This window comes from Tauraco erythrolophus, chromosome 1 (assembly GCF_009769465.1).
Source record: "Tauraco erythrolophus isolate bTauEry1 chromosome 1, bTauEry1.pri, whole genome shotgun sequence".
Classification (NCBI taxonomy): Eukaryota; Metazoa; Chordata; class Aves; order Musophagiformes; family Musophagidae; genus Tauraco; species Tauraco erythrolophus.
The window spans coordinates 122,511,867-122,538,692 of NC_141465.1; the positions used below are offsets into that span (position 1 = coordinate 122,511,867).

Sequence of the window (26,826 nt, forward strand, 5' to 3'; positions counted from 1 at the left end):
CATTATTAAGCTAAACCAAAACTAAGCAACAAAATTACTTGGGCTTACTTTTTGCTTGTTACATAGAGAATGACAAGAATAAAGCAGATAGGGAAAGGCAGAAAAAACTCCAGAAATATTTAAAGGCAAATATTTTTCAGTGCAAGTTCATTGTCTCCAAGGCTTGCTTTTGTATGTTTTCTTGTTTGTCAGCTATTACCCTTACATGATTTTTAAAAGCAGTTCATCCTTGGAACTTTAATGAGGCAAGAAGTCAGTTGTAGGTGTAACATATCTGATGATCTTCACACCTCCAGCAAATGTTTGGTTTCAGTCATGGTACTGTTTTCATAAAAGTAGATATAAAAGATTGTTTGCATGAGTCATTAGACTGAAAGGGTCTAATCGCCTTCATCATTAGTGCAAATTTCTTATTTGAAAGCTCAACTAGTAGAAGATAATTACCACAGCTGGAAGAGTTAGGGCATTAACAGCTGTTTATGGAAATGTGTACTTCATGGAGCTGTATAATGGATAATCTGAACTACTATAACATATCTGCAAGTTTCATTATTACAGTTGTTGTAGGTTTAATTAAAAATTGATAAAGAACAGAATGATTGAGAATGCAGAGGAAACTGTGAAAAAAGTTATTTCTGTTGTAAGCCCCCAGTTTAAACTCAAATTTATTTTCAAATTCCAGAGCCAGGTGCAACAAATGGTTTGGAAAATCAGAAAACTAAAAAGTACAGATATTTAAATTGCTTCAATTTCAGGACTAATAGCTCCATCTAAAAAGACAGAAATGGATAAAGTAAAGGCATATAACCTTATTTTCAGTGCCTCACAGCTTCAAAAGTAAACTATGTTTATGTTTCCTTTCTCATTTTGTGCATAATTGGATGATGTTCACAGAGAGAAGCAACATTCACCGAAAAGAAAGACTACATCTTTTATATTCATAAATCCATTCTGTGAATTCATTTACAAATGGAGACATTTTCTCCCAGAATTGAACAGCTTTATTTTAATCTGGAAAACTGCATGAAATAAATTTACAAAACTTTTCTTTATGCTAATAATTTGAGACTATAAAAATGGAAAGGCACTAGGCAAAATCCACGATGTGGGCTGACATGTTGATGATTGTAGATATAGTTCTAAAATATATCTGGTGACTGTAGTTAAGGACTTTGGATTGTATGAGTCTTACATGGAGCATTTTAATGGTCTTGATGGTGAGTTCTGTTGCTTGCAGAGAACTAATGGAGTTGAAAACTGATGAAAATATAATAGTCATTTTGCCTCATACATTAGCCTTCTAGTGTTTTGAAGAAAATGGTTATGTACAAACAAAAAGTGGTGAATAACATAACATAGCATTGCGGGAAATATGAAAGAATCTGATTCAGCAAATACAACACTTCTCTGAGTCGTTACTATCTTTTTATACAGAAAAAAATAGAGCATAATATCACTACTTAAAAAAAATAAAATAAAAAATTAAACATACTGGAGATTGTTCAGATTACATTATAATACAATGGCAGATGCTGTTGCAGACACAGCTCAGAAGGCCTTGTCTCTCAAATATTTCTAAACTACAGAGAATTACTGATGAATGCAATTTTACATTGCTTGAGATGGTTCAGAGGGGGCATGCATAGAAAACCTGTCTGTACAATAGCACTTAAGAAACTAACACAGAAAACAGTCATTTCTGAAGTACATTTCAGTACTTTCTTTAACTGACTTCATCTGAATGAAAGGAGAAACATGCAACATACTGGTGACTCTTCATCTAACATACCTGTGGCCAGAGAGGAACTCCATTTTTCAGCCAACGATATGTTGGCCTTGGCTTTCCAGTGGCTTTACATTCCCATCTGAGCTGATCTCCACTGTCTAATTGAGTATCATTAAGTTTCTCCACCCAATGTGGGTAAGCTGCAAATAAAAAATACCATGCTATACACAAACCATATAAACTGGTCTCTAGCTGATACGTAAAGACCTAATGAATTAAAGAGCTTAAATTATTAAAGAGCTTAAATTATGACCTTTACGAAGCTTGACTTACTCTCAGAAAGAAGCACATTTAAACAAACAACCAAAATGAAAAGAGAAAGTAATAAAATTAACAAAACTCCATAACTTTAAAGGAAAATGCTGTAATGACACCAGGCAGTGAGCAGTATTATGATCAGGAATAGAAATCTGCCTGATTTAATAAAGTTCAATGGATTAAATTACAGTACTGTATATTAACACATTCATTATTACTGAATTTAAGAGCATTTACTTGGCAGTCAGAATAGAATATTTAGTAACTTCTCAAAACGTAAGCTATTTAAATTTTGGTAAAGAGGTCAATCATCATAGGCTGTTGCATAAAGTTTTCTCAGCTTAATAGGAAATCATGATTTATTTAGCTCGCAATGACTGGGCATTTGGTAAGGTATTTGCACGTATTTTTGTTAAAGTGTCTTGGCCTTAATTCATATTTCAAGGGAGAAAATGCTTTTAGTGTTTTTAAGCACAGAACTCACAAGATTTCCAGAATTCATCAGGAACATAAATTACACACTAAGTCAATGTTAAAACAGTCTTTTTACAAAGCGAGACAGTTGTTAGGTGTATATGTGATGATTAACAACTAAATTTCACGTAATAATCTGTTAAAAACAGGGAATATTTTTTTTCAGAGAAGCAGATCTTTAACACAGCAGTCAATCAGATAGCTGTATGTAGGATCTTATAATTTGGAAAACTTTGTATTTAGTGAGGAACTAAGCATTCATATGCAGAAATAAGAATGTATGCTTAAAAGTCAGCTTTATGGTTTTCATACTGTAGCCATATCTATTTGTATAGCAAAGAGGATGATAGATGAAATTAATTAAGTTAATGATATTAAACGTTGGGAGTTTTTTTCAAATAGTAGAGAATAAGTAGCTAAAAGGCCTTCATTTCTAAAAGAATGTAAAATTCTTCTGCTTGGTATGAATAGAAGTCCAGATCTGTCACAACAAAGTCTGTGCTTCAAACGTCGGATAATTGATAACGTACTTAAACATGAGCAACTGAGTTTAAAGATAAATCTTTGAATCTAGCTGGCGTTTGACAGGTCACCAATCAAAGACGTGAGAAGATATGAAAAGGCGTGACAGGTGACTAACTGCTTCTAGCTTACATCTCGTGCATGGATGATAAAGAAAGTGAATGAGGTGTCTATCATTCCTAAGCAGAGAATAGTCTGCTTCAGAGTCTCTGACCAGACAGTTGACAGAAGCTGGAAACATATCAGAAAAAGAATCACTCATTTCCCTTTTAGTGGAGGAAAACAGAGATAAGATTGACCCAACCTCACTTCCAAATTATAGACCAAAAACATCTGCTCCCTTATTCTTCTTATTACAGTCAAGGCAATTCATGACATGCTCCATGTGTGCTCCTCTGTGTTGAATCACTTAATTCTTAAGTTAAATCAAAGGGTGCCATGAAATCCTCAGAAGCAGTTTGTGAGAGTCGCTGCTCACTTCTTGTCTGCTAATTGTCCTAAAAACACTATTCGATTGCTTTGTGTAGTAGATGCTGTTGTTTTCTGTTTGAGTGTTTCAGTATGCACAAAGGAAGCATGCCGAGAAGTAATTGCTTTGAAAATGAGTACGCTAATATGATTTCGGAAGCTGTGGCAGTTAATTGTGTAACTAAAAATTCATAAAAGTTAGATAGCGATGCCACAAAATCATGCAGTTTCAAAAAGGCGCTAAACTCTTCCTATTTATATTTCATACTTTTTATTCGTTTTCCACAAGTTTTCCTCTATAACCACAAGCTTGCAAATCACAGCGGCATGATTGACTGGTATTAGCAACCTGTTTTCATTATGTTGGGTATTTCTACCCCAAATTTTCTCCTCAGAGCCTAAATGGCCTTTGAATTCATAATTCTTAAGCTGTTGAACTTGCCTTCAAGCCTAGACAATGACTCAGATTCCCACCCCTTTGAGAACAAGGTAGAGAAAAGCAATAGGTAGATATAGCAGGAACAGAGCTAAATGTATGATTGAGAGAAATATTTTCATTACTTTTTGGCCTCCTTTCCTCTCTCTGTGTCTCCTTACTTGGCCATGGAGAGTTTCCTCTCTGCTTATTAGCAAGTGTCACTCTCCATAAATGATAACAGCTGTTCTTAAATCCTATCAATAATCTAAAAGCTGAAACGTTTAACTGGATGTACAACCTCTGACTCAATGTATTATTTTCTTTTTTTTTTAAACAAAAATGTGTTAACATCATCATTATACACATATGGGCAAAGAAAACTTCATTCCATAATTGCCCTTGATTTTAATCAGAAAATATAAATTCTAAGAAGCATTTAAACAGATTTCAAAAGTAATAGGATCTTTTTTCTTTTCATAAATGCAACACTCATCTTGGGGGAAAATGGGTGTTTGCCTGCTTTATATCTGTCCAGTGAAAAGTTTTGGGTGAATACAAGAATAGAAGGATTTGTTTTATTACACAGTAGTCTTTATGGAAATTGTGCCATAGCTTTATACAGTGCTCCTGAGATTTTAAAATCACCGTCCAATCTCTGATTTATTTTATGCTGCATTTCTGCACCTGTTTATTCAAGGATGTCAAAATGTTTTACAAACACAAATTGGCAATAAATCTCCAAGCTTACAGGCCAGTTTTTATATCCTCTATGCAAAATGAAATTCAGGTGCAGAAAACTCAGTCTGCTTTCTCAAACTATTAAGCAACTTTTTGACTGAAAGAAATTATGGACAAAATTTTGCATAGATAAATGACTTTGGATAGTGTCCTAAAATGTGAATGAGAACAGAGTTTGGGGTGAATAAAATTCATTTTGTGGACACTAGGCCAATTAGGAAGTACATAGTAGGTGAAGAATAGGTAGTTATCACAGCAAGAAAGATAAGATAGCAAATTTAAAACGAAGCTGCAATTCTGACCACAAAAATCTCTTCCTCTCTTGCTAGATTTACTACACATATCTGGGGCTAACCTGCAGAGGCAGCAGCGGATTTTATCCCATACAATTTTTAAAAGGAAGTTATTAAAATGGTTTTTAAAATCAGGATGTTCGGTTACACTGCATTACAGAATATTCCTGCCCTCAGCTGCTTGCTCCACTCTGGTGTTAGGGCAAACAACCCATTCTGCTGTGCTGCTCATGATGCACTGCTGTGAGCAGGACCAAGGAGCTGATCAGGCCAAAAGAAAAATGGCCAAAAAAGTGTTCTTGTGGTCCAGTTCCCACTACCACCCTCTGCTGAACTGACGCTAGTGAGCAGGTAACACAGAAGCAAATTCAAGAGGTTCAGAGTAAGCAAGAAGCAGGAATTACATAAAACAGCGCTTACCATTGGGAAGCTGCTGATAGTTCGGATTTCTGAAGGAACTGTGATTACAAAAGGTTAATTATAATCCAATTTCTCCAACCAAATTTTAATTTTTTTTATGTTTTTTTTTTTAATCAATTTGAACTTGAACAAAATTTCATGGAAACTTACAGGATGAGCAGATTATTTGGCAAAAAGTCACACCTCTCAAAATAAGTTGCAGTGCATATAAGGATGTCTTGCACTATCAACATTTTTAATGCATTTGTCAATTCTACAGCTGAATTTCCACTAAGTGCTGAGACTAAAACAATCTGAAATTGTCAGCATCCCCAATACCACTTTCTGATCAACATCTGAAGTGTCAGCTGCATCAGACAATCATCGGATTGCACCACCAGGTAAGAAATGAAAAATCACTAGTTTGTGACTAAATGTGACCAGACAGGCAGACTAGGTGTCCTGGGCTTTCTCCAAAATACTCTGTGGTGACCTAGATCAAATGCAACTGATGAAATGAAGAAGATTCAAACAGACAGCAAGTGAGCTCCCACAGAGATATGCAGATTGTGAGACCACAGTATGGCACAGCTGATCCTACAGCCTGCTCTGGAATTTTACAAGAAACCTCTGGTAAGGAACCATGGCATACATCTGAATTTCTGAGCCAAAACAATCATTGTCTCCTGGAGGAATAAGATGTCAGGGAAAAGAAAAAGAGCTTTAAGGTAAATAATTCATGTTGACTGTTGTTATGAATAAGAGGTACAGAATGAAATGCTTTACAAGTAATGCCCCCAAATCCTGCTGTATCAGCTGTCAACAAAGGAAGCCAAGAATCCTGTAAAATAACATTTGACTAAACTTTATGCTGCTATAAACCTTCTTACCTAAACCCTCTTACACCCCTGGAAAGGGCTGTCAAGGTTTGCAGGACAGACTAATGCAGTCTTCAAGAGCACTGAATGCTACGAGAGGCTCACTGGGGAGTATGTCATCTCAAGGCCAAGAAAAGGCACTTGTAGGGGACTAGTGCAGTTTGTGCTTCTTATTCTGCCATACTGGAGGTTGCTGCTGCCCTCTGGTACCTACTCTGACCTTGCTCCCTGCCAATGCAGATAGGTGAAACTCTGACTCAGATCTGGTTTTGATTTATCTGTTAGATAGTATAAAGTATATTAATAGACTTAAAATAAACTTAATAATATACTAGTCTCACATACCTGTTAATCAGAGGAATGAGACAATCTGAAGTGGACCTCCTTTCTACAATGATAATGATGCTGTTTTAACATTATCACAAAAAATGTCAATGAGCACAAACCGTGCACTATCCATAAAGGCCATGGCTGTTGAAAATATAATTTTGACAATGGTGAAGAACTAAAAATTCGTATTTCTATCTGGACAGAGTAGAACAAAACTGACACAGAAAATGCTTTCTGTGGACTCCTAGATTTCAGTACCATCTTTATTTCTGCTCAAAACAAAAATGTGTCCAGGCTAATAATGTGAGAGGCAGATTTCTATAGAATACTATATCATGTTTGCTGTGATTTTATGTCACAGGTCTGCAGGATGCTCTAGAGAAAATAATTTCATTTTCCAGCATCTTAGTTTCTCTCTTGAAGAGCACCTTGTATATTCCTTTAACTCTGAAAGAGAGAGGCAGGGATAATTGTGACATTTTTATAAGGTGCTTTATCATCTAATAGTTTCAAAGCTGTAGAAAACGGCTAGTAAGTGTATAAGCCAGGATACACCATATAACTCAAATTAAATTATTTTTGAATTTCAGAAATTTTAACAAATGTTGTCAAAAAAGACTGTCTTTGCTGTCACATATTTTTTTTTGCAGCATATACCAACAAAAACCTGAAGACAAAAACCTACCCCTGGCTCTAGATGGATTAGAATGAAAATCAAGGAGAGAAGCATTATCCAGAGATATGCTGATACTCACTAAAACCAAGAGAACTAAGATGAAGACACTGGAAAGCTGAAGAAGACAGAAAAATTGATTATGGACCTGGAAATATTGACATATGTGGAAAATGAGGATGAGATTTTGGGCAACCTGGTGTAGTGGAGGGTTTCCCTGCTCATGGCAGGTGGGTTGGAACTAGATGATCTTTGAAGTCCCTTCCAACTCTAACCTTTCTGTGATACTATGATTCTGAATAAACTATATATATGATGCCAGTGTATGGTTATTTGATGAAAGCGTGTAACAAAGACAGAGAACTGCGTATAGTTAGTAATGGGGAGAAAGCACTAGGAGCCATGGGCTGAAATCAAGAAAAGAAAAATAAAATTGACTAACAGGAGAGACTCCTTCTTAAAGGTATCTATTAGCCTGAGGACCTATCTAAACTGCAGCAGTTGGAATTCCACTGACTGCAATATTTGAAGACAGTAAACAATGCAGAGTTTGAAAGATTCATTCCATAATCTCCTGCAGTAGACTTTTCCTGCTAAGTATTTAAGGATGCAGGATTCAATGATCGGTAGCAAGCAATGTAGCTTTAATTGATAAGAAGTAGGTAGGACTCAAGTATACATTCTATGTAAGGAAAACTTTGACTTGTGAGTATTCAGAGCCTGTCTTACATAGGGTTTTGTTTCTAGCTTTAGAAGACCAACTTATAGAGTGAATATGTACAGCGATTTCTGAAAGTTGGAACCTTCAAAAATTGTGCATGCCTGGTTTAAGAATTTTCAACAAAAACAGAAGGACTTCTCTGGCTGATTCCTGTTCAACAAATTTGACAAAACAGCATCCAGGTATGACAAGGGTGAAAGATTAAAAAACCTGTGATAAAAATCCTCAGATATTTCTAATATTGTTTTCTGACAGATACATCATGCTTAGATTGTATGTCATTGTTATATATCGTACTAGGAGAAAAAAAATAGACTTTAAAAATTACAGTGATACTCTTTAAAAAAACCCTTCAATTCTCCATAAACATCAAACATGAAATTGTATTTAACCCAATTCTTTGAGGGAGTCAACTTTATTTATATTTCAGACTTTAATGCATTACTAAGGAATAAAAATATATAGCTTCATTCAACATTGATTTTATTTCAGAAGAAAGATATTTTGTTTCTGCTCGGCTTTAGCATCCTTCATATGCAATTAAAGACTTAAGTGTGGACGAGGTATTGCTGGATAATACTGTGTGTGTAGTTACACTTACTGTACACTTGTAGTTGTCCTCTGAAGACGTTTCTTCCACGAGAGTTTTCAGCCTTACATTCGTACATTCCCGCGTCCTCTAGCTGCACATTAGGTATTTCAAGCACAGCTTGGGATTTTCTCAAGCGAGCTTTACTTGGATTATGACCATTAACTTTCCTCCAAGATATTGTTGGAACAGGGCTGAAATATTTAGTAAAATCACTGTTAGCACTCTTCCACTATCAAGAATATAGATTCTGTTATCTGGTAGTTTAAATACTTAATAATCTAAGTAGCAATAAAATATAAGCACAATTAAGGTTCATATAATGCTTGATACACCTAACTTTCTGTAGGGAATCGTTAATAAATGGTTTACTTCATGGAATGTGTCCCTTTCATCCACAAGGGAGGCCAAGTTTTTATTGAGATCAAGTAAATCACTTGAAATACTCTCTCTAGAGTTTCTTTAGCACTCTGTGCTTTACTCTTGGACGCTTCCACTCGATAGAGAAAAGAAAATAAAAACTTCAAAACCTGGAGGAATTTATCAAATTCCAACACATCCCAATGAGCCTGCAACAAAACTGCAGTTCAGGAGATCAGTAAGTGGTAAGGTCCATCTAAGTGGGGGATTTCAGTACCACTCTGTCCTGGATAAATTGAAGTGACCCAAGTTTGGAGACCTTTTCTGTTGCAATATTCCTTAAGTTACAAAACTGGTTGTGTAAGAAGTGTGTATTAATGGCACTATTGCTTCTGACTCAGTCTTACATGCCTGGTCACGGAAGTGGAAGGGTTTTTCTTTGTAGCTTGCTATTCCACACAGATTTATGTGGGAACTGTGTTATTTGCATTCATATTGAGGGAAGAAATTGATTAGATAGTGTTTGCACTCATTTGATTTTCTTTTTAGCCCAAACACTCATCAGTCATCGTTCACTCATTGGGCTTTTTGGTACAGACATGTATTTGTCTAAATATGGCAGATACTGAAGGGGAAAGAAAAGAGAAAAAGAACTGTGAGCTGAAAACTAGACTGCTTCAGATGTTCCCAAAGAAGCTTGGAGGACATCATAAAAGAAAATGTAACTGTTACATGCTGATACTTTTTCAAAAAATATTTTGTATTTATTTGAATTGCTTTCAGGTCTTAGTTTAGATACAGACACATTCAGACCTTGTGGCAGTTTAGGTGGGGAAAAGTACTTCATAGCATAGATTCAAATTCAAAGCTTCTATTAATTTCTGCCATCATTTCCTAACCTCCATTTGCTGTAACTATATGAAGTTCCATTAAAAAATCACCTTTCCCTCAGTATTTTAGGGTGCCCAGTTTGAAACATCGCAAACAGAGACATGGCAACCAACCCTGGGTAAATCTCTAGCTATTCTTCAGCCAGTTAAAATCAGGCTGTGAGCTACTGCAGTTGTACTCAAACTTGCAGACAAGATGCTCTAAATTGTAGTACGTTATAGAGATTCAGAAAATTCCCAGATTTGTAGTTGGAGGTCAGAAGGTTTCTCTAATCTTATCCCCTGAATGTCACAAATCACTGAATTTCATTTGGCCTATTAACTTAATTACCTTCACAAAGCCAACATATAGTCCCATATGGAATGGTATCCACTATTCAGATACATCAGAAAGAGACAATCATTGTTCCTGTTATCTATTTGCTGCACTGATTACTTAAACTGACAAAAGATACTTTATTTTGAGTGTGTGTGGATTCATCTCTAAGGTATAGTCCCTACAATAACTCTCTGTTCTTGCAAAACGGTCCTTTATCACTGTTCCCCACAGAAGAAATACATGTATGGAAATCAAATCACTTGTATTTTTCCCTTAGTGAGCAAAACAGACTGATCTCTTTTTCTTCAGCCCTTCAGTCATGCATATCTTTTTCTTTTTGTAGGTAATTCTGGATCGTACGATAAGTGTGGATCATATGAGCTCTTTTTCCCCTACTGTATCACTATAGAAGCTTGATAGCTTTCTCATTATTAATCTTTAATTACTTGCTTGCTGACTACTTTCAAATTTGGTTTGAGGACTCTTCTGTGCAGCTTGTATAGGTCTAATTTATAAAGTTTGCATAGAAGCTCTTTTACATAAAACATGTATATTTATATAAATCAATGTATAATATATAAATACATATAAATAATATTCATTTACATAGGTTTTTTAGAAGATTAAAAAAATTCCCATTCTTATCTGACACAAGTATTCCAAACTGTTCAATTTTAAATATGAAGAATAAGCAGGATATTTCCATCTCTGATACACTAATAAAAATTACTGTCTGTAGCTTTACCACTTAAGATACTGCTTTTACATTCTCAGCTAATTTTTATTTGCTCCACTTTGATATCTATTTGTAGATATGAGAAATAGTACAAACAACAATATTCGTTTCTTTATTCCCCATTTATTAGCTCTCGTATTTTATTTCTAATTACATACTACACTTTGTTATTCAAATTTATACTCTTTCTTGAGTGACTTTCTGGAGATCTTGTAACTCTCCTGTTGTTTCGCATTCAGCTTTAAGTGTAAATTCCTTATAAACTTGTAATTTCTCTATATGGAATATAATTATGTCATGACTGCTTGCTGCAAAATGGCCACCATGGTCAGGCAAGTGTTTCATTAACCATTATTTATCACAACACAGGTCCACAGTAGGAACACTTTATACTGGTACAGTGCAATACTACTCAGCAACTGCTGGTTTGTGAATGAGATAGGTGTGCAGGTACTCTTTATTTGGCACCGTAAGGGTGCCACCCTTATTGCTTATCGTTGCTTATTTGCCCTTCAGCCCTACTTCCAGTAAATCAGTGACAAAGATGCTTTTGCTCTATTGTCATGGAAGAAAACTGTTTCTGTTGAATAGAACTGGTAAGTGAAATTTTTTCATTGTGTATGTTTTGGAGAAACAATGAAGGCATTACAAACCATGAAAGTTGTTTCATTTAGCTTCTATGAGATTATTCTGAAATTCATGTATTTAGAAAATTTCCTTTATATTGCATTTAACTATTTTTTTTTAAATTTCCTTTCTTGTCTGCTACAGAAAGAAAATGAGTATAAGATGGCAAATACAGAGGAAACTTGTTCTCTGGGTCATTAGGAAGCATATTTTAAAAAACGTCACTTTTTTCTTCATCAGTATAAGACAGTAAGTGGAGTTTTTCAAAGAGATAAAGTTACTTTAGTTGTGTAGGTTTAATGATTTCAAAGGAAAGTACTCCCAAACTGCAAATCACTATTCACAGACAACTTGTAGTTCTGTTTAATGAAGCTTATTTTCCTTGCATAGCTTACAAGTGAGGTATAAATTTGACATCTGAAATAAAAATATATCTATACCTATTTCTCCTCTGTGACTTGTGTGAGAATGAAATGAAATATATCTGAGTGAGGATGTGAAATAATAAAACTGTGTGACTATTCTAGAAAACTCATAAAATCCACTATAAAAGCTAACTAACATATGCACATATTTTCATCTTTTCTAATGATCCACAGCTTTTTAAAAAATAGAGCAACAGCAGAAATATCTCTAACATTAATATGAATTTAATATAATATGCATAATCGTTAAAACTTACAATCATTGTAATCTATTTTTATTTTGGTTTCAACAGACATGTATGGGAATATGGTTTCCTTGTTTATTATAATACTGTTCATGTTCAACTGTATGAGTGATTTTATTCAAGTTTCAATTGAGTTCAAAGATAAGATTTCTCCTCACTTTTGGAAATAACCTATTGAATACTACTGGTAAATCTTAGAACCACCAAGAAAAAAAATCCTACTTGATTTCAGAAATGCCATCATTAAACTTCTCATTCATCTGAGCTGAAATAAAAGTTCTGAGAGGTCATTGGTGACTCTGATAGTCATTACTGTGGGTTTGTTCACTTTGAATTTGAAGAAAATATGAGTTATATTTTCACATTTCCAACTAGAAGAGATTATAAGAGCCAGTTTTCAGCACTATATTATTTGGGACAAGTGTTATTGAATTTGTTGAATTAAATCTTTACAAGTTTCACTGGAAATAAAAATGTTTTGAAAAAAACTATTGGAAGCAATTTTATGTTTTAATTTTTATTTTTGTTTCCCCGCCCCCCCCCCCCCCCCCCAGTTTCTTCTGAAAAATAATTTAATTGTATCTATAAAGCATATAGTTATTTCAGGAAAGGGGTGAGGTGTAAATAAGAGCAATGTCTGAATTTTAAAATACTTTTTCCATGGATCTGAGCTCCTAGTTTTTCAGCAATATCTTAAATAAGAATGCATAGATTATTTTTTTTTCTATATTTAGTTAGTACAAATTGGTGTACTCTTTTGAAATATTTTGCCTTCTACTGTAATTTCAGTTCCTCTCCACACTATTTCTCTTTATCATGCATCACTGTTCTGAGCTGTGCTTTCAAACCCACAGGTTCATATCATAATATATCTTGAAAACCTCTGCATGTCTGTGCATTTGAGACTATGAAAAAACCTTTCTCTGTATGCCCTCCAGATTTGCAACTGTGTTAAATATCTTTTAATTATTACAGGGTAATTATGTAGGATTAAAATGTCAAGGAGTATCATGAAATTCTCTCCATTAGATACTTTCCAGAAACACCCATCAAGCATTCACACAATTCTACCTTTAGAACATCCCATATAAATCTGTTCTGTTCAGATGCAGAGATTTAGAAGACAAGATAATAACTTTTCCTTTCATTTGGTTATTAAAAATAGTACTCATGAAATATAGCAGCGATGACTACTGGAGATTTAAGAATAGAAATAGAACAGATGGAAATGGTGATGAGTTTGACGTCTGTGTGCAGGAAAATGTCCAAGTCTGCAAGTCACATCAACACACATCTATGACTGTACTAAAAAGGTCTGATGCATGTACCAGTGTCACACACTAATAAGAATGTGCCTTCCCACCACTGCTGACTTGTTCTGTATGGCACAGAGCAGGGACAGTGTGCCTGCTTGGGTGCATGTCCAGTTCCAAGTCATTTTCTTCACACTTTGAGTCCTAATACATTAGAGCATCTCTAAAATCTAAAATAGAGCTATGAATAATGACTCATCATCTGTAATGATTCATTATTCATATGAATATGAATTATATATTCCAGAGGCTTTTCTCTTCTGATTAACCAGAGCTTAAACTGTTAGCTCAAACTTGATCCTCAACCATTTGATAGCAGAAGTTAGATAACATAACTGACACTTCTGGTGATTTCAAAATTTAGAAGATTTTTCTAAATTCCTAAATTCAAGTTAATCATCAACACAAGAGTAATCTGATCAAGATTTAATTAAACAAGAGAACAGAAGATCCACAATAGGTGAGGCATTGGTTTCAGAAGTAGTGAGTAAAGGGCAAAAAGCTACTCTGCAACCTGTTCTTTCTCCATTTAAAAGTTAGATAATGGTATTTACTCTTAATGAAATCACAACGGCATAGCTAGATGATGAAAAATTTAATAGAAAAGAGCTAACATCTCCTCCTGTGGATTCAGTGCTGGTCACATTGCAAAATTTCATATTATATTTTTGACCTCATAGTATAGCAAATGCTATGTTGTGGGACGGAGGAGGTGTTGAGCTACTGCAACTGTTAAATAAGGGCAGAAGTAAGCTCTGTTTTTCCTCAGCCATGCAGTCATGCTTTTTTCTGAGTCTCTTTATCAAACCCTACCTCACCTTGCTGGCTGAGAGAACTCTGAAGTGGACATTCTTCTAAAAATTATTAAAGACATGGCAGGTAAACTGTCACCAGCCTGTGACTCGATCAAGGCTGTTGAGAAGAGAATCTGAAGCAAACGGCACATTATCTGCTGTGTTAGTATGTGGGATAATACATGAAGAATCCAAAAATTTAAGTTAGAGAAGAGAAATGCTTTGAAGTAGAAAATTTGCATGAAAATGTGACATGTTTTTGGCAGATGTTTGTATGGATTCTTAGGTCTGCAGTACTACAGTACCACTTTGTTTACTTGCCCTATATAAAGCTATTTTATAACTGGACTTTCTCTTATGTCATTTTTCTCTATTCCAGACTTTCTCCAGGCAGAATTTCCCTAGCTGGCACATTAATCTAGAATTTCCTGTCTGATGTTCAGGTATGGCCAGTGTTTGTGCACAGATCAGTTCCAGAGGACTAGTTACAATGAGTCCAGGACTTCTAAAAACAACAGGTCTACCACTGATCATGTCACAAATGAGCACCGCTTGTAAATCCAGTGTGTCTGAGGTGCACAAGATGGTTTTGACCATGTTGATCAGCTACAGAGTTTGAAGACAGTGAGCATGATGATTTCTGGAAATGCTGGATTTAAGTCTTTTGTACCACACAGTATTATATTAATTTATCTTGTATTATATTTATTTATCTCTTTATGGGAAATGCTGAAGAGAAATACAACAATGGTAACTCTGGGGACCTACTATTGGCAACTGCCTCAACTTCTGACACAAAGAGAAAGCCTACATATGTGCTTCTGGGTAATAAGTTTGGAATGCGAAAAAAAAAATAGTCCTTAATCTTTAAACGTAAAGCAAAGCTACATAAATTACTGAACAAAGTTTTTAGTAGCATTTACAAGTTTTCTTTGATGGTCATGAGAGAGAAAAGGAAGGAACTTGCTTCTTCAAGAATGATGTTCTACTGATGAGAACTTTTTCCCCACTTTCCCTATGCTATAAGGTAAAAACAATTAACTCTCAATTTTTAGATGTAAGTATGAAGCCTTTCATCAGAATGAGGCAGAATGAGGCCTGGGAATGCTACTTGAGATTTACCAAAGAATCTTTGTTAGTTAACTATGAATGATGGCAATATTTGTAACAGCATAAGTCTATGCAAGAACAAGTCCACTGAAAGTAAGGCAGAAATCAATCCAGCCTGAATAATAGGAACAAAATCCAATCCTGGTCGAGCACCTTACGACATAAATTCTTATTCAGTATGAGCTAAAAATGAACTTTAGATTGATGAAAGTCTTAGAAAGATTTATTTGGCATAAACAATATGTGCTATCAAAGGAAAAAAATCCTGACTCTATTCCTGTCTTATGTAAACAAACTCAGCTTGAAGATGCCATATTCAGGTTTAAAAAGGTTCCTTCCTCTCATCACAATTTTATCTCCAGGGAAAAGGACATCTCTACTTATAACACTGACAAATGCTGTTCTACTGAGAGTGTTCATTTTCCTCTTGGGATTGTTTTGCTATCAGTAAACTTTAAAAGTAGCTTCCACAGTTTCCAGGTTTGGCATCTGATAGAATTAAAAAAATCTTTTTCCTAAAGAGAGAAGCGGTGTGAAGGGGTATGGAGGAACATGATTTTTTGTCCTATGGAACTTAGAAACATATATTTCTATACCAGTTTTTGTCTCTATCCTGCAGTCTGATTTCTGGCAAATAATTCTATTTTAATACTCTATTCCTGTTTTAAAAGAGAAACCAGTCATTTTGTGTCTCTGTGACCAGTAGATGAAAAATAGAACATCATGATAAAAATTGTTTCTGAGGGTGAAGGCAAATTACTACCTGTGGACTTCTACACTGTGAATTTGCTTAAGACTCAATGATGCTAAGATGTCTACACCTTGCTCCCCCAGCAGTTCTCCTATATGTAGGAAAACCACTGGATATTTGAATCCCTAACTCCAACAAGGAATTGGATGTATAGCATCTAGAATGATTTGTTCCATTTAATGCAAATCAGGGAACTTGTCGTTAAATTGTGAGTACCATCATATATTTAAAAGACAAGTCAAAATTAGATTTCTCTTTGCCTGCAAGTTGTATATTAAATCTGGTTAGAATTCCTGAACCTTCGAACCTTCATTTATCAATGCAGTGATTCATCACGTACTTTCACACTTTGTTTTGACCAGCAGTTCCTATGTAGGGGTTAGAAACATATGTGCTACTGTCACAGGATTCAGCGGAAATGAGAGCTGTTAATGTGCTCTGAATGTCCTTAGAATAGAAACAGATCACCTGTAAAATCAAAGGTGTTTCTGAATGTCACCATTACTGTGGGAAGAGACAAGAACTGTTTTAGGTTCATGGAAAAGTACAAAGAGACTTGATCATTCCCAAAACACAATAGCTAGAAAAGAGCTGCTGGGGCCGAATGGCCATTCCACTTCAGACAACATTTCTGAGCTATGTCTCTTGACTGCCACCACACTGTAAAGATCTGCTGACATATCCCAAAGAAATGGCCAAAAGAACTGTCATACACGTCCCTAAAAACAGTGAAGCTTGTTTTATATCACAGATGTTAGTATCATTTTCTATTTACATTCCTTATAGATATTATTTTATCTCTATATGTTTTTATGTATATATTTATAAATATATATCTGTATTTTATATATATTAAAAATACATGTTATTTGTTGTGTTTATACCCAATAATACTCAGCTGTTGCTTGTCACCTTGGCTCCTCACTCATCCTGATGCCCCTGGGGTGCAGTGTAGTGCAGTTAACTGAGGTTCACTTTAAGTTTGTTTTGAACTGTCTTCAGTGCATTAGGTCTGCTACTCTTTATTATAATACCAAGGTTGGAGTGAGAGGTGGGTTCATGGATTTATATTAAGGAGACTTATGTCAGAAAAGAATTTGATCTTAGAATACAAATCTTTATGAGACCTTTTGCGATACTGGATTAGTGGGAAGGGGTCAGGTCGAGGAAAGGTCTTGTCTGCTTCTCTTGATGGTTTATAGGAGGAGATGCTTTCTGTCAAGTCTTAAGGCAGGAAGAATCTTGCTGTCTACAGACTACACACAAATATCCACTCTGAAACACTCTGGATGAGTAGCAACACAGTAACATTGGTTTTGTCAAGATCAACTAACAGAAGGATAAATGGTTACCCGGGACATAGAGCAGGCTGAGGTACTCAATGACTTTTTTGCCTCAGTTTTCACTGATAAAGCCTCTTGTATTACTGCCCAAGCTGTGGAAAGAACTAGCAGGGACTGTGAGGATGAACCACCGCCCACTGTACTTGAAGAGCAGGTTCGGGAACATCTGAGGAACTTGAAGGTGCACAAGTCCATGGGACCTGATGAGATCCATCTGCGGGTCCTGAAGGAACCGGTGGATGAAGTTGCCAAGCCACTGGCTATCATATTTGAGAAGTCGTGGCGGTCTGGCGAGGTCCCCGATGACTGGAAGAGAGGGAACATAACCCCCATATTTAAAAAGGGGAACAAGGAGGACCCGGGCAACTACAGGCCGGTCAGCCTCACCTCTGTGCCTGGCAAGGTCATGGAGCAGATTCTCCTGGGAACCATGCTAAGGCACATGGAGAGCAAGGAGGTAGTGGGTGACAGCCAACATGGCTTCACCAAAGGCAGATCGTGCCTGACCAACTTGGTGGCCTTTTATGATGGGGTGACAGCATCGGTGGACAAGGGTCGACCAATGGATATCATCTACCTGGACTTGTGCAAAGCTTTTGACACTGTCCCGCACGACATTCTTCTCTCTAAACTAGAGAGGCATGGGTTTGATGGATGGACCACTCGGTGGATAAGCAATTGGCTCAATGGCCGCACTCAGAGAGTAGTGGTCAACGGCTCGATGTCCAAGTGGAGACCAGTCACGAGTGGCGTCCCTCAGGGGTCCGTGTTGGGCCCGGCCCTCTTCAACATCTTTGTCGGTGACGTGGACAGTGGCATGGAGTGCACCCTCAGCAAGTTCGCCGATGACACCAAGCTGTGTGGTGCTGTCGACACGCTGGAAGGGAGGGATGCCATCCAGAGGGACCTCGACAGGCTGGAGAGGTGGGCCTGTACCAACCTCATGAAGTTCAACCAGGCCAAATGCAAGGTCCTACATCTGGGTCGTGGCAATCCCAGGCACAAATACAGACTGGGCGGAGAATGGATCGAGAGCAGCCCTGAGGAGAAGGACTTGGGAGTACTGGTGGACGAGAAGCTCAATATGAGCCGGCAATGTGCTCTTGCAGCCCAGAAGGCCAACCGCGTCCTGGGCTGCATCAAGAGGAGCGTGGCCAGCAGGTCGAGAGAAGTGATTCTTCCCCTCTACTCTGCCCTCGTGAGACCTCACCTGGAGTACTGCGTCCAGTTCTGGAGCCCCCAACATAAGAAGGACATGGACCAGTTGGAGAGGGTCCAGAGGAGGGCCACGAAGATGATAAGAGGGCTGGAGCACCTTTCCTATGAGGACAGGCTGAAAGAGTTGGGGCTGTTCAGCCTGGAGAAGAGGAGGCTCCGGGGTGACCTTATAGCGGTCTTCCAGTACCTCAAGGGGGCCTACAAGAAAGATGGGGAGAGGCTGTTCAGGAGGGCCAGTTGTGATAGGACAAGGGGTAATGGTTTTAAAATAGAGGGAGGTAGGTTCAGATTGGATATTAGGAAAAAATTTTTTACCATGAGAGTTGTAGAACACTGGAACAGGTTGCCCAGAGAGGTGGTGGATGCTCCATCCCTGGAGATGTTCAAGGCCAGGTTGGACGAGGCCCTGAGCAACCTGATCTAGTTGGAGATATCCCTGTTCCTTGCAGGGGGGTTGGACTAGATGACTTTTGAAGGTCCCTTCCAGCCCTAACCATTCTATGATTCTATGATTCTATGGTGGGAAGAGAGATATGGAAGATTTGGGGCATAGTTTTAACTGGTCTACTGAAAGAAAAAGACGTATTTTAACAAATTTGAAGAGCAGAGAGGGTTAAGTTTTGTCCTTTGCAGTTAAGAAGCAATATGGTGCAATACTGGGAACATCTGTTCACCTATGTTGAGGGACCAGATGGATAACTGCATGTGTTAGTCAGAGAAGTATGCAGGCTGGATCCGTTACCCATTATGGGATTAGAGTTTGAGTTCCCTGGTCCTGGCAGAAATCACACATAACTAAAGATCAGAGGAAGAAAAGAAAGGAATCAAGCATTACAAAACCTTTGACCAAAGATGCACTTCTTCACTGTCTTTAACTTTCCTTCTTTTCTGAAATTGCTCTCATCCTCATTACATTGTCTGCCAAACACTACCAGATCTCACAGAAACATACTTTTAACACATGGACTTGCAAAGTCTATTGCACCTGCAAAAAGATTTGCGATATCTAGAAACCTTCTTTACCACTATTACCGTATGTCACTGTCTTAATGAGTGACACCAGAAAAATAACTTCTTCAGATACTTCATGCAATCCTCCACAGTTACAGTCAAATGCCCTTCACTGAGTCATATCTTTTACATCACCACATCACTTATCTAAACACTTTTTGCTTTTAGTTCTGTGTATTGAAAAATCTTCACAAAGCTCTACATATATATAGTTTGTAGTGAAAATATTGATAGTGACATAAAATAAATAATAGCACTTTTAATAAAAGCTTGAAGAACAATTAGAAATGTCCGTTAAAAGATAATCAGGTCAAGGAGGTAAAAGAAATCCTATATTCCATGGATTTAAAACTTTGAGATATCTATTAATTAGAATTGATTCAGAGGTCATTTTTTCAAGATAACATTTTAGGACATTTCCTAGATTAAAAGTCACTAAATTTCATTCACATGTGTGACCTACATATATGTAACTTTACCTTATTTTTTTTTGATTTCATGTAGACAGCAAGATTTAAAAATGGACTATTAGCTGAGTTCTTGCAAGCCATATCACAGATGGGATAAATGTCTGACTGAGCTATAAATCTCTTTAAAAGAAAGTTTACAATAGAATTATTAAAACAACATTAACTATAACAGCATGAACAATCCTTCTATCATAACAGCCTCAACATAATTCAGAAATACAAGGAATTCAATATCTGTATTTTATTCTTATCTTTAATTAAGAATATTTCATAACAAAAACATAGTCTTGACATTACTAAAGTGAACTAAGCCAGCACTTAGAAAGAACGTTGACATACTTCATATATGTTACTATCATACAGAAATAGTAAAAACATAAAACAGTCTCTCAAAAATACAGAAAAACAAGCATATGGGTTGTAAGAAAAATTGTCAGCATAGTTCTCTATTGATTCTCTTGATTAAAATCTTTACATGTTGATCTGTGTGGTTAAAAAATAACCTTAGTGAAAAAAGTATGCATATAACTTCATTTCTTAGCAAAACAATCCTTTTTACAGTCTACATGGCCCAGGGATCTTATTTTAAAAGCCAAGATTAAAAACTTTGGTAACCTACAAGTACAGCAATAACCCATATCCTCTAATTTGTTCCAATGAGAAATAAAATATGATTACTCACTCAAAATTGGCTGTTGGCACTGTCATAATACAAACTATTCCTTTTTTCTGACTGTAGCCAGAAAACCAATGATGTATGAGTTTTATATGGAGAATAAAATAGAAACTGATGTACGATGGGATGCATGACCAAAAATGCAGTGAGAAAAGGCTGAAGTGTGAATGTCAGGTATGGTGAGTGCATTATACACAATTTGACATTAAAAAAACCTGTATTAAAGAGTGCATTATACACAATTTGACATTAAAAAAACCTGTATTAAAGAGCGGGTGTAGAAGAATTGTTTAAAATAAAAAAAGGAAGTTAACCTAGATTTATGTGCCAGAAAAGAAAAAAAAAAGAAAAAAAATTAAAAAAAATATAGATAAATTTCTGACACGCTTTTTCTTGCTCTCCTCTGAGGGCAAGGGTCTGTGATTATTGAGGAAGATTATATCTTACAGCTTTTCACGCAAGGTTGAACAAACTAGTCCTATATCCTCATTCGAACTATGAAAACTTGTTTATTTTGAGGTTTAAAAAAACCCTATGTATTTCCACCTATGCCAGCTTTTAAGTATTTATGTTAAAATAATAATATTAAAATTATCTATGAGATATCTATAGTCTGAAGTCAGGAAGTGTTAAAGAATGCTCAGATGACAGTCACTGGTAGTGCGTCGTTAATGAATATGTCATATGGTGGGGACAGAACTTAAAGTCCTTTTACCTATCAGCACCATAATTTTCATATTTTTTCAAAGACATTAGAATTCTTCCTTTTAAAAAAGTATATGAAAAAAAAAGAAATGAAAGAATTAACCAGTTGCATCCAGATATTCAGACAGTAATATTTGAGAGAAAATGAAAATGGCAATCTGCTGTCACAGAAGGCAGTGCCCAAGAAATTGCATTTCTGGAGCAGGAAAACTAAGGATTTCTGTGATCTGTGCAAGAGTGTCAGCTGGGAAAATGATGGCTTTTTCACCAGAACTTACCCAAAGAACAAGGTCATGATCCATTGTCCTGATTGACATAATAAACTTAAGTTATGGCATTGAAATGACGGACTTGTTAGAAAACTTGGATTATCTTGGATTATCTAGATTTCAAACAATTTTATTACCAATAAGCTCATTTATTTGTTTTACCAAAAATTAGCTTTTCTTTTCAAATAACAGAGGACACAGCAGTGAAAATTGTGTTACTCAAAAGCAAATATTAACATATTGCCAATTAGATTCATATTTTTAATGTAGATGTTTTGAATTCTTCCATTCAGTAAGTTTTAAAGGAAGTTTTTTCTTTTTTTAAAATATTATTTTATTATTTTAACAATGCTTAATGTAAATTTTAATCAGGATTTAGCAATTATGTAAATTAAAATGATGTAGTTCTGTTCTTATTAAAGGTTCAAAATACAGATGTTAACGTTTTATTATTGCTAGTGGGTTTTTTTAATTAGTCTTTTTTAAAAAGATATCATTTTCTGTCTTGTTAGGATACAAACAAAAATTCAAATATTCCTAATAAAAATGACATAATTAAATGGGTGGCAGAAAACATATCTTTATATACGCAAGCACATATGAAACATGAATGTAATTGAAACACAAGTTATTGTGCGGATGTGACAGTGAATATGGCTATTAAAAAAAAACTTTCAACAAAAGTGGGCTAGTATAAATATCTAGCACAAATCACAATACATCACTAATTGCAAAATGTACACTCTGATATACAATACATTAAATTTTATTTAAATTCTCTGTCTGTCATGTCTTCTGTTATACCTCAGCAGTAAATCAGGAATATATGTAGTGATTTCTTAGCTGATACTTATTATAAGCAGAATTATCCAAGACAAATAGCACCATTTTGAGGTATTTCACTCCTGTATTACTTTGAATTCTTTAGCAATAACCAAGTCTATTTATAAGTAGCATCAGAAACATTATATTGTCACTTGTAACTGGACCAGCTACATATTGGTTGGGTCAGAATAAAATCCTTCTCAGAGAATTTCTGTCTGTCAAGCAATTAAGACATTTGATTTTAGTTTGGAGACAAAAGCTGCACAGCTCCGATTGATTTAATTCCTACAGCCATAGTGACTGTCAGTTCTCAATAAATACTATTAATAAATCATTAATCTATAACTAAAGCTGAAGTTCTTTCTGGAATATTTGTCAAATGCTTACTTCAGGAAATCTCGCTGGAACGTCTGTCGTTCTTGCAATCACAGACGAGAGAGAAGAGTGAGTGTTTCAGACAGGAAGATTAACACATGAGAAAAACAGCAGCACGTTGTTTTTAAGACTGGAATCACTTCTGTGTTATTTACAATAAGAATTCAAAATGTCTAATCTCAAAATACTAAATAAAGAAGGAATGAATTAGTTGCTGATTGAGTTTGGTAATGAGGAGCCATGGCAGTGTAACAAGAAAAGATCTGTACAAGCTATGAGGAATAAGAGATGGGGACAAAAAAAATGAAAATGATGAAAATGAATAGGAAATCTGATGCATTTCTACCTCCCACCTCAGCCTCCAGGTTTCAAATGAGGCCTGAAATGTCATTCATGTAATTATTACCATATCAGGTTGAAAGTAATTTCAACTCAGCAGATTTGATTGTGCATTAATGGCTGTGAGAAGAAGATAAGGAATTTGCATGGTAAAAATAGCTGCCCATTACAATAGCAACAAATGGGGTCAACTTATTAGATAACCTTAAATTCCTTGATGGTTCAGGTGGTTTTGTTTTTTTGTTTCTTAAATGTTAACGTCAAATACGAATGTGAAAATAAGCTAATTGAACCCTTTCCTGTCAACCTTCACCTTCCTTGTGTGGCTGTTTGAATAGTGACTGACTGTTTTTGATAGAGTTTACTAAATTCCAGGGTGCTGAAGATGGAAGGTATTGGTAGCGGTGTTTCTTGCCTGTCAGTGACAGTTGCAAAGGACAACATGTGGCATACCTCCTCTTTACTGGAAAGTGACAGTTGACTTGTAATCTGTCAGCAGCTGCAATTTAATTCCAGCAAAATGAGGAAAACATAAACTAACACGTTGGTTACTGCTTCAGCCATAGCCAAGGGTCTAAAAGGGCCTCGTTGCCAACTATTGATCTGGCAGAAAATTGGTTAGTGCTGCAGACAGGTGAGAGCCTGGAGCCACCAGCCTTTACAGAACAGCTTTTTTCCTCATATATTTCATCGTTTCAAAGAGTCTCTCCATTTATTGCTTTTCTGTCTTCTCTCATGTACCTTTTTCCTTATCTTTATTGTATAGAGCATAAGACTTGTGTTTTGTGTTACAGAAGTTTTCCCCTCACATTTTCTTTCTAAACTATTGCTTACATTTAAGTGGGGAACGAGTTTGCAAAACTACTGTCACTGTCTAATGGCTCCCTGTATGTGGGCTATGGTCTCCCATGTTTTATTGGGACTTGTTTGGCTGTGTCATGCCTCTCCTTCAACTTCACTGGGCCTAAACAGATACAACTAAAATACTTTGTCAGAATTCTTCTGTAAATATTTTTGAATACTTTCTGTTGACCTGCTCACTGAGAGTATCTGGATTTTGGTCAAACAGGAAAAACAGGCAAGAAGGGAAGCAAGTTTAAGACATATCTCATCCAGACAGTAAATAGGAATTGCTAAGAGAAAAATCTGAACAAAAAAAATCCAGAAACCAGTGACACATCAAGGTGAAAATTACTATAAAAACGTTTAAAAAGCCCTTTCAGGTAGTACAGAAAGGCTTTGAAAAGTTGTTGTGGAAAACCACACCTACCAAGTAGGTTGGAGTGGTGATTCTCAAGAAAATAAATTATTGCTTTAAAACTCCTTTCCTCTTATGTTTTGTTCCTACTTAGGTAAATAATTAAGAAGAATCAGTAGGGAGGTTACGCTACCCCTCAAACTGACTGATTGGTGAAGTTCCTCCACAGAAGTTCCAAAGACAAATCCTTCCACTATTTCTTAAACAAAGCCAGGCTGTAAGGAAGCTGTATGTGCCTTGATAAGCTATGAACTAGAAAATCAAGCAGGATATACGATACTGAGCAGCATGACTTCGGGGCGTTGGAGGGGAGATGTCCAAAAGAACCACCACTATAAAAAGGAACTGAAAGGAATTCAATACAGTGAGATTTCTTTCAACACATGCACCCCCACAGAATTTGATGCGATATCTTCGAAAAAATCCTACCCTTTCTATTTGTTTATATGCCTCTGGTGAAACATCACTGATGGAACACCTGTTTTTAGCTACGTACATATACAGAAGTAAGAATAATGTCTTTGAACGGCTAGAATTGCTTCTTAGTTCTGTCTGACTATACTACCCTTGCGACCCTTATTCTCAGCAACAATAATAATAGTAACTGCCACAACAAAATTGGAATGTTTTAAGTTTCCTCCTATATTCTATAATCTGAATAGTGTATAGAAGTAATTTCACTTCTTATTTAATTTGTATGAAATAGCAAAGAAGTATTTCTGAAACCTTTCTCTCACTGAACTCCTTTATCAGTACACATATAAAAACACCCTTGACATGAATACAGAACACCTGTTCTCTAGTAGCACTATTAGGTCAGGTAGAAATTAGAGAATTGGCACTGCCACAAAGTGTGTTAGGTCATCTTTAAAGCATTGTGCTCTTAACTTTATATATAAACTATTCATTTAGGGGGAAAAAGAGGTACTAATCTTGTTTATTCTCCAACCATGATATTTTGACAGAATAAAATCTAATTTCTTGATTTGTAGTATCGGAGTGAATAAATGCATGAGTCTGGTAAAATTTTCAGTAAAAAACTTTCCTCTTTCTCTTTACAAGATCATTACTTTTCATTTTGACAAAGCGTCTTTTAACTTAAATGAATTACTGTCCACAGAAATGGCTGGACAGGGAATTCGCAATTGGTTACTTAGTCAATTGGTTACTTTGAGAGTGCAGTAAGGACTATCTGTGAAAATGAAATCCAGCAAAATAATGAAACAACAAATTAGGCATGTCATATTTTAATAAACAATGATGTCTAATTACGAAAGAATCTGTGCTTACTTGCCAAGTGCAAAACACTCCATCTTAACCGTAGTTCCTCTTGCAGCTGTAACTGTGTAAGGAAAATGGACTTCGATTTTTGGTTCATATTCCCCCATCACACCTGGAAAATAAGGAATGTTTAAAATATGAAATATCATCAGTTTTACATTTGTTGAGATTATCACAGAAAAACCCTGCAGATTCCTTTTTGAATCTGCCCAGAAGTCAAGCTAGTAATTGATGGAGATAGCATCATTTGATCTGATGTGCTCTACTCATGTCCAATAAACATTCTAAAATGTTCTTCGGGGTTACCAGCAGCACAATAGTAAGCTTAAAAAAAAGGATTTATTTTCTCAAACGTGCATTAATATTTACATTTTGAAAGATTAAAACAGGCAATCAATTTTAGAAGTGTGAGAATTTTCATAGACTGGAGCTTTGTTTACCAGTGCAGTGACAATTACGACAAATAAATCAACATCTCGTGCTGTGTTCGACTGAGGACCTTCTAAGCTTAGTAAGAAAAACTCAAATGATGTAAGAGCATTTGTGTACGCATATAAACACAGATATATGGGCACATACAAAGTTCAGTTATTTCATTTTCAGTGACCGTTTTAATTTGGAAGATGATTAATTTTATCAGGACAACACATTTTGTACCATAAGATATAACTAGAAAAACATTCAGGCACGTGAAAAATACAAACATTGAAATCAATAGAGTTATTTGGAATTTGCTATGGATTGACTGACAGCTTTGGAGAATCACAAGAGTTTAGGGAATGAGAAATGAGCAGGGAAGGGAGACAGGTTACATAAGGTGAGGTGAGAAATTTGTATTCAATGTGACTTAGAGGAAATGTCATAATTGGAATGACAAGAGAAGAATATGACTCTACCAACTGTTTTTGGTTAGACAGAAGATGGGCTACTGAGGTAAGC

At 35.9% G+C, this 26,826-nt stretch overlaps 1 protein-coding gene across 2 annotated transcripts in view; it reads right to left on the reverse strand.

The window, feature by feature from the left end:
- CNTN5 (contactin 5) overlaps positions 1-26,826 on the reverse strand; it is a 272,212-nt gene that overhangs the window by 142,376 nt on the left and 103,010 nt on the right. For both annotated transcript variants that reach the window (XM_086613912.1, XM_086613903.1), the window contains exons 6-8: positions 25,897-25,999; positions 8,560-8,741; positions 1,790-1,926 (exon numbers count right to left, since the gene is read on the reverse strand). In XM_086613912.1, coding sequence (XP_086470038.1) covers positions 1,790-1,926; positions 8,560-8,741; positions 25,897-25,999 — 422 coding nt within the window. The remainder of the gene's footprint in view (positions 1-1,789; positions 1,927-8,559; positions 8,742-25,896; positions 26,000-26,826) is intronic.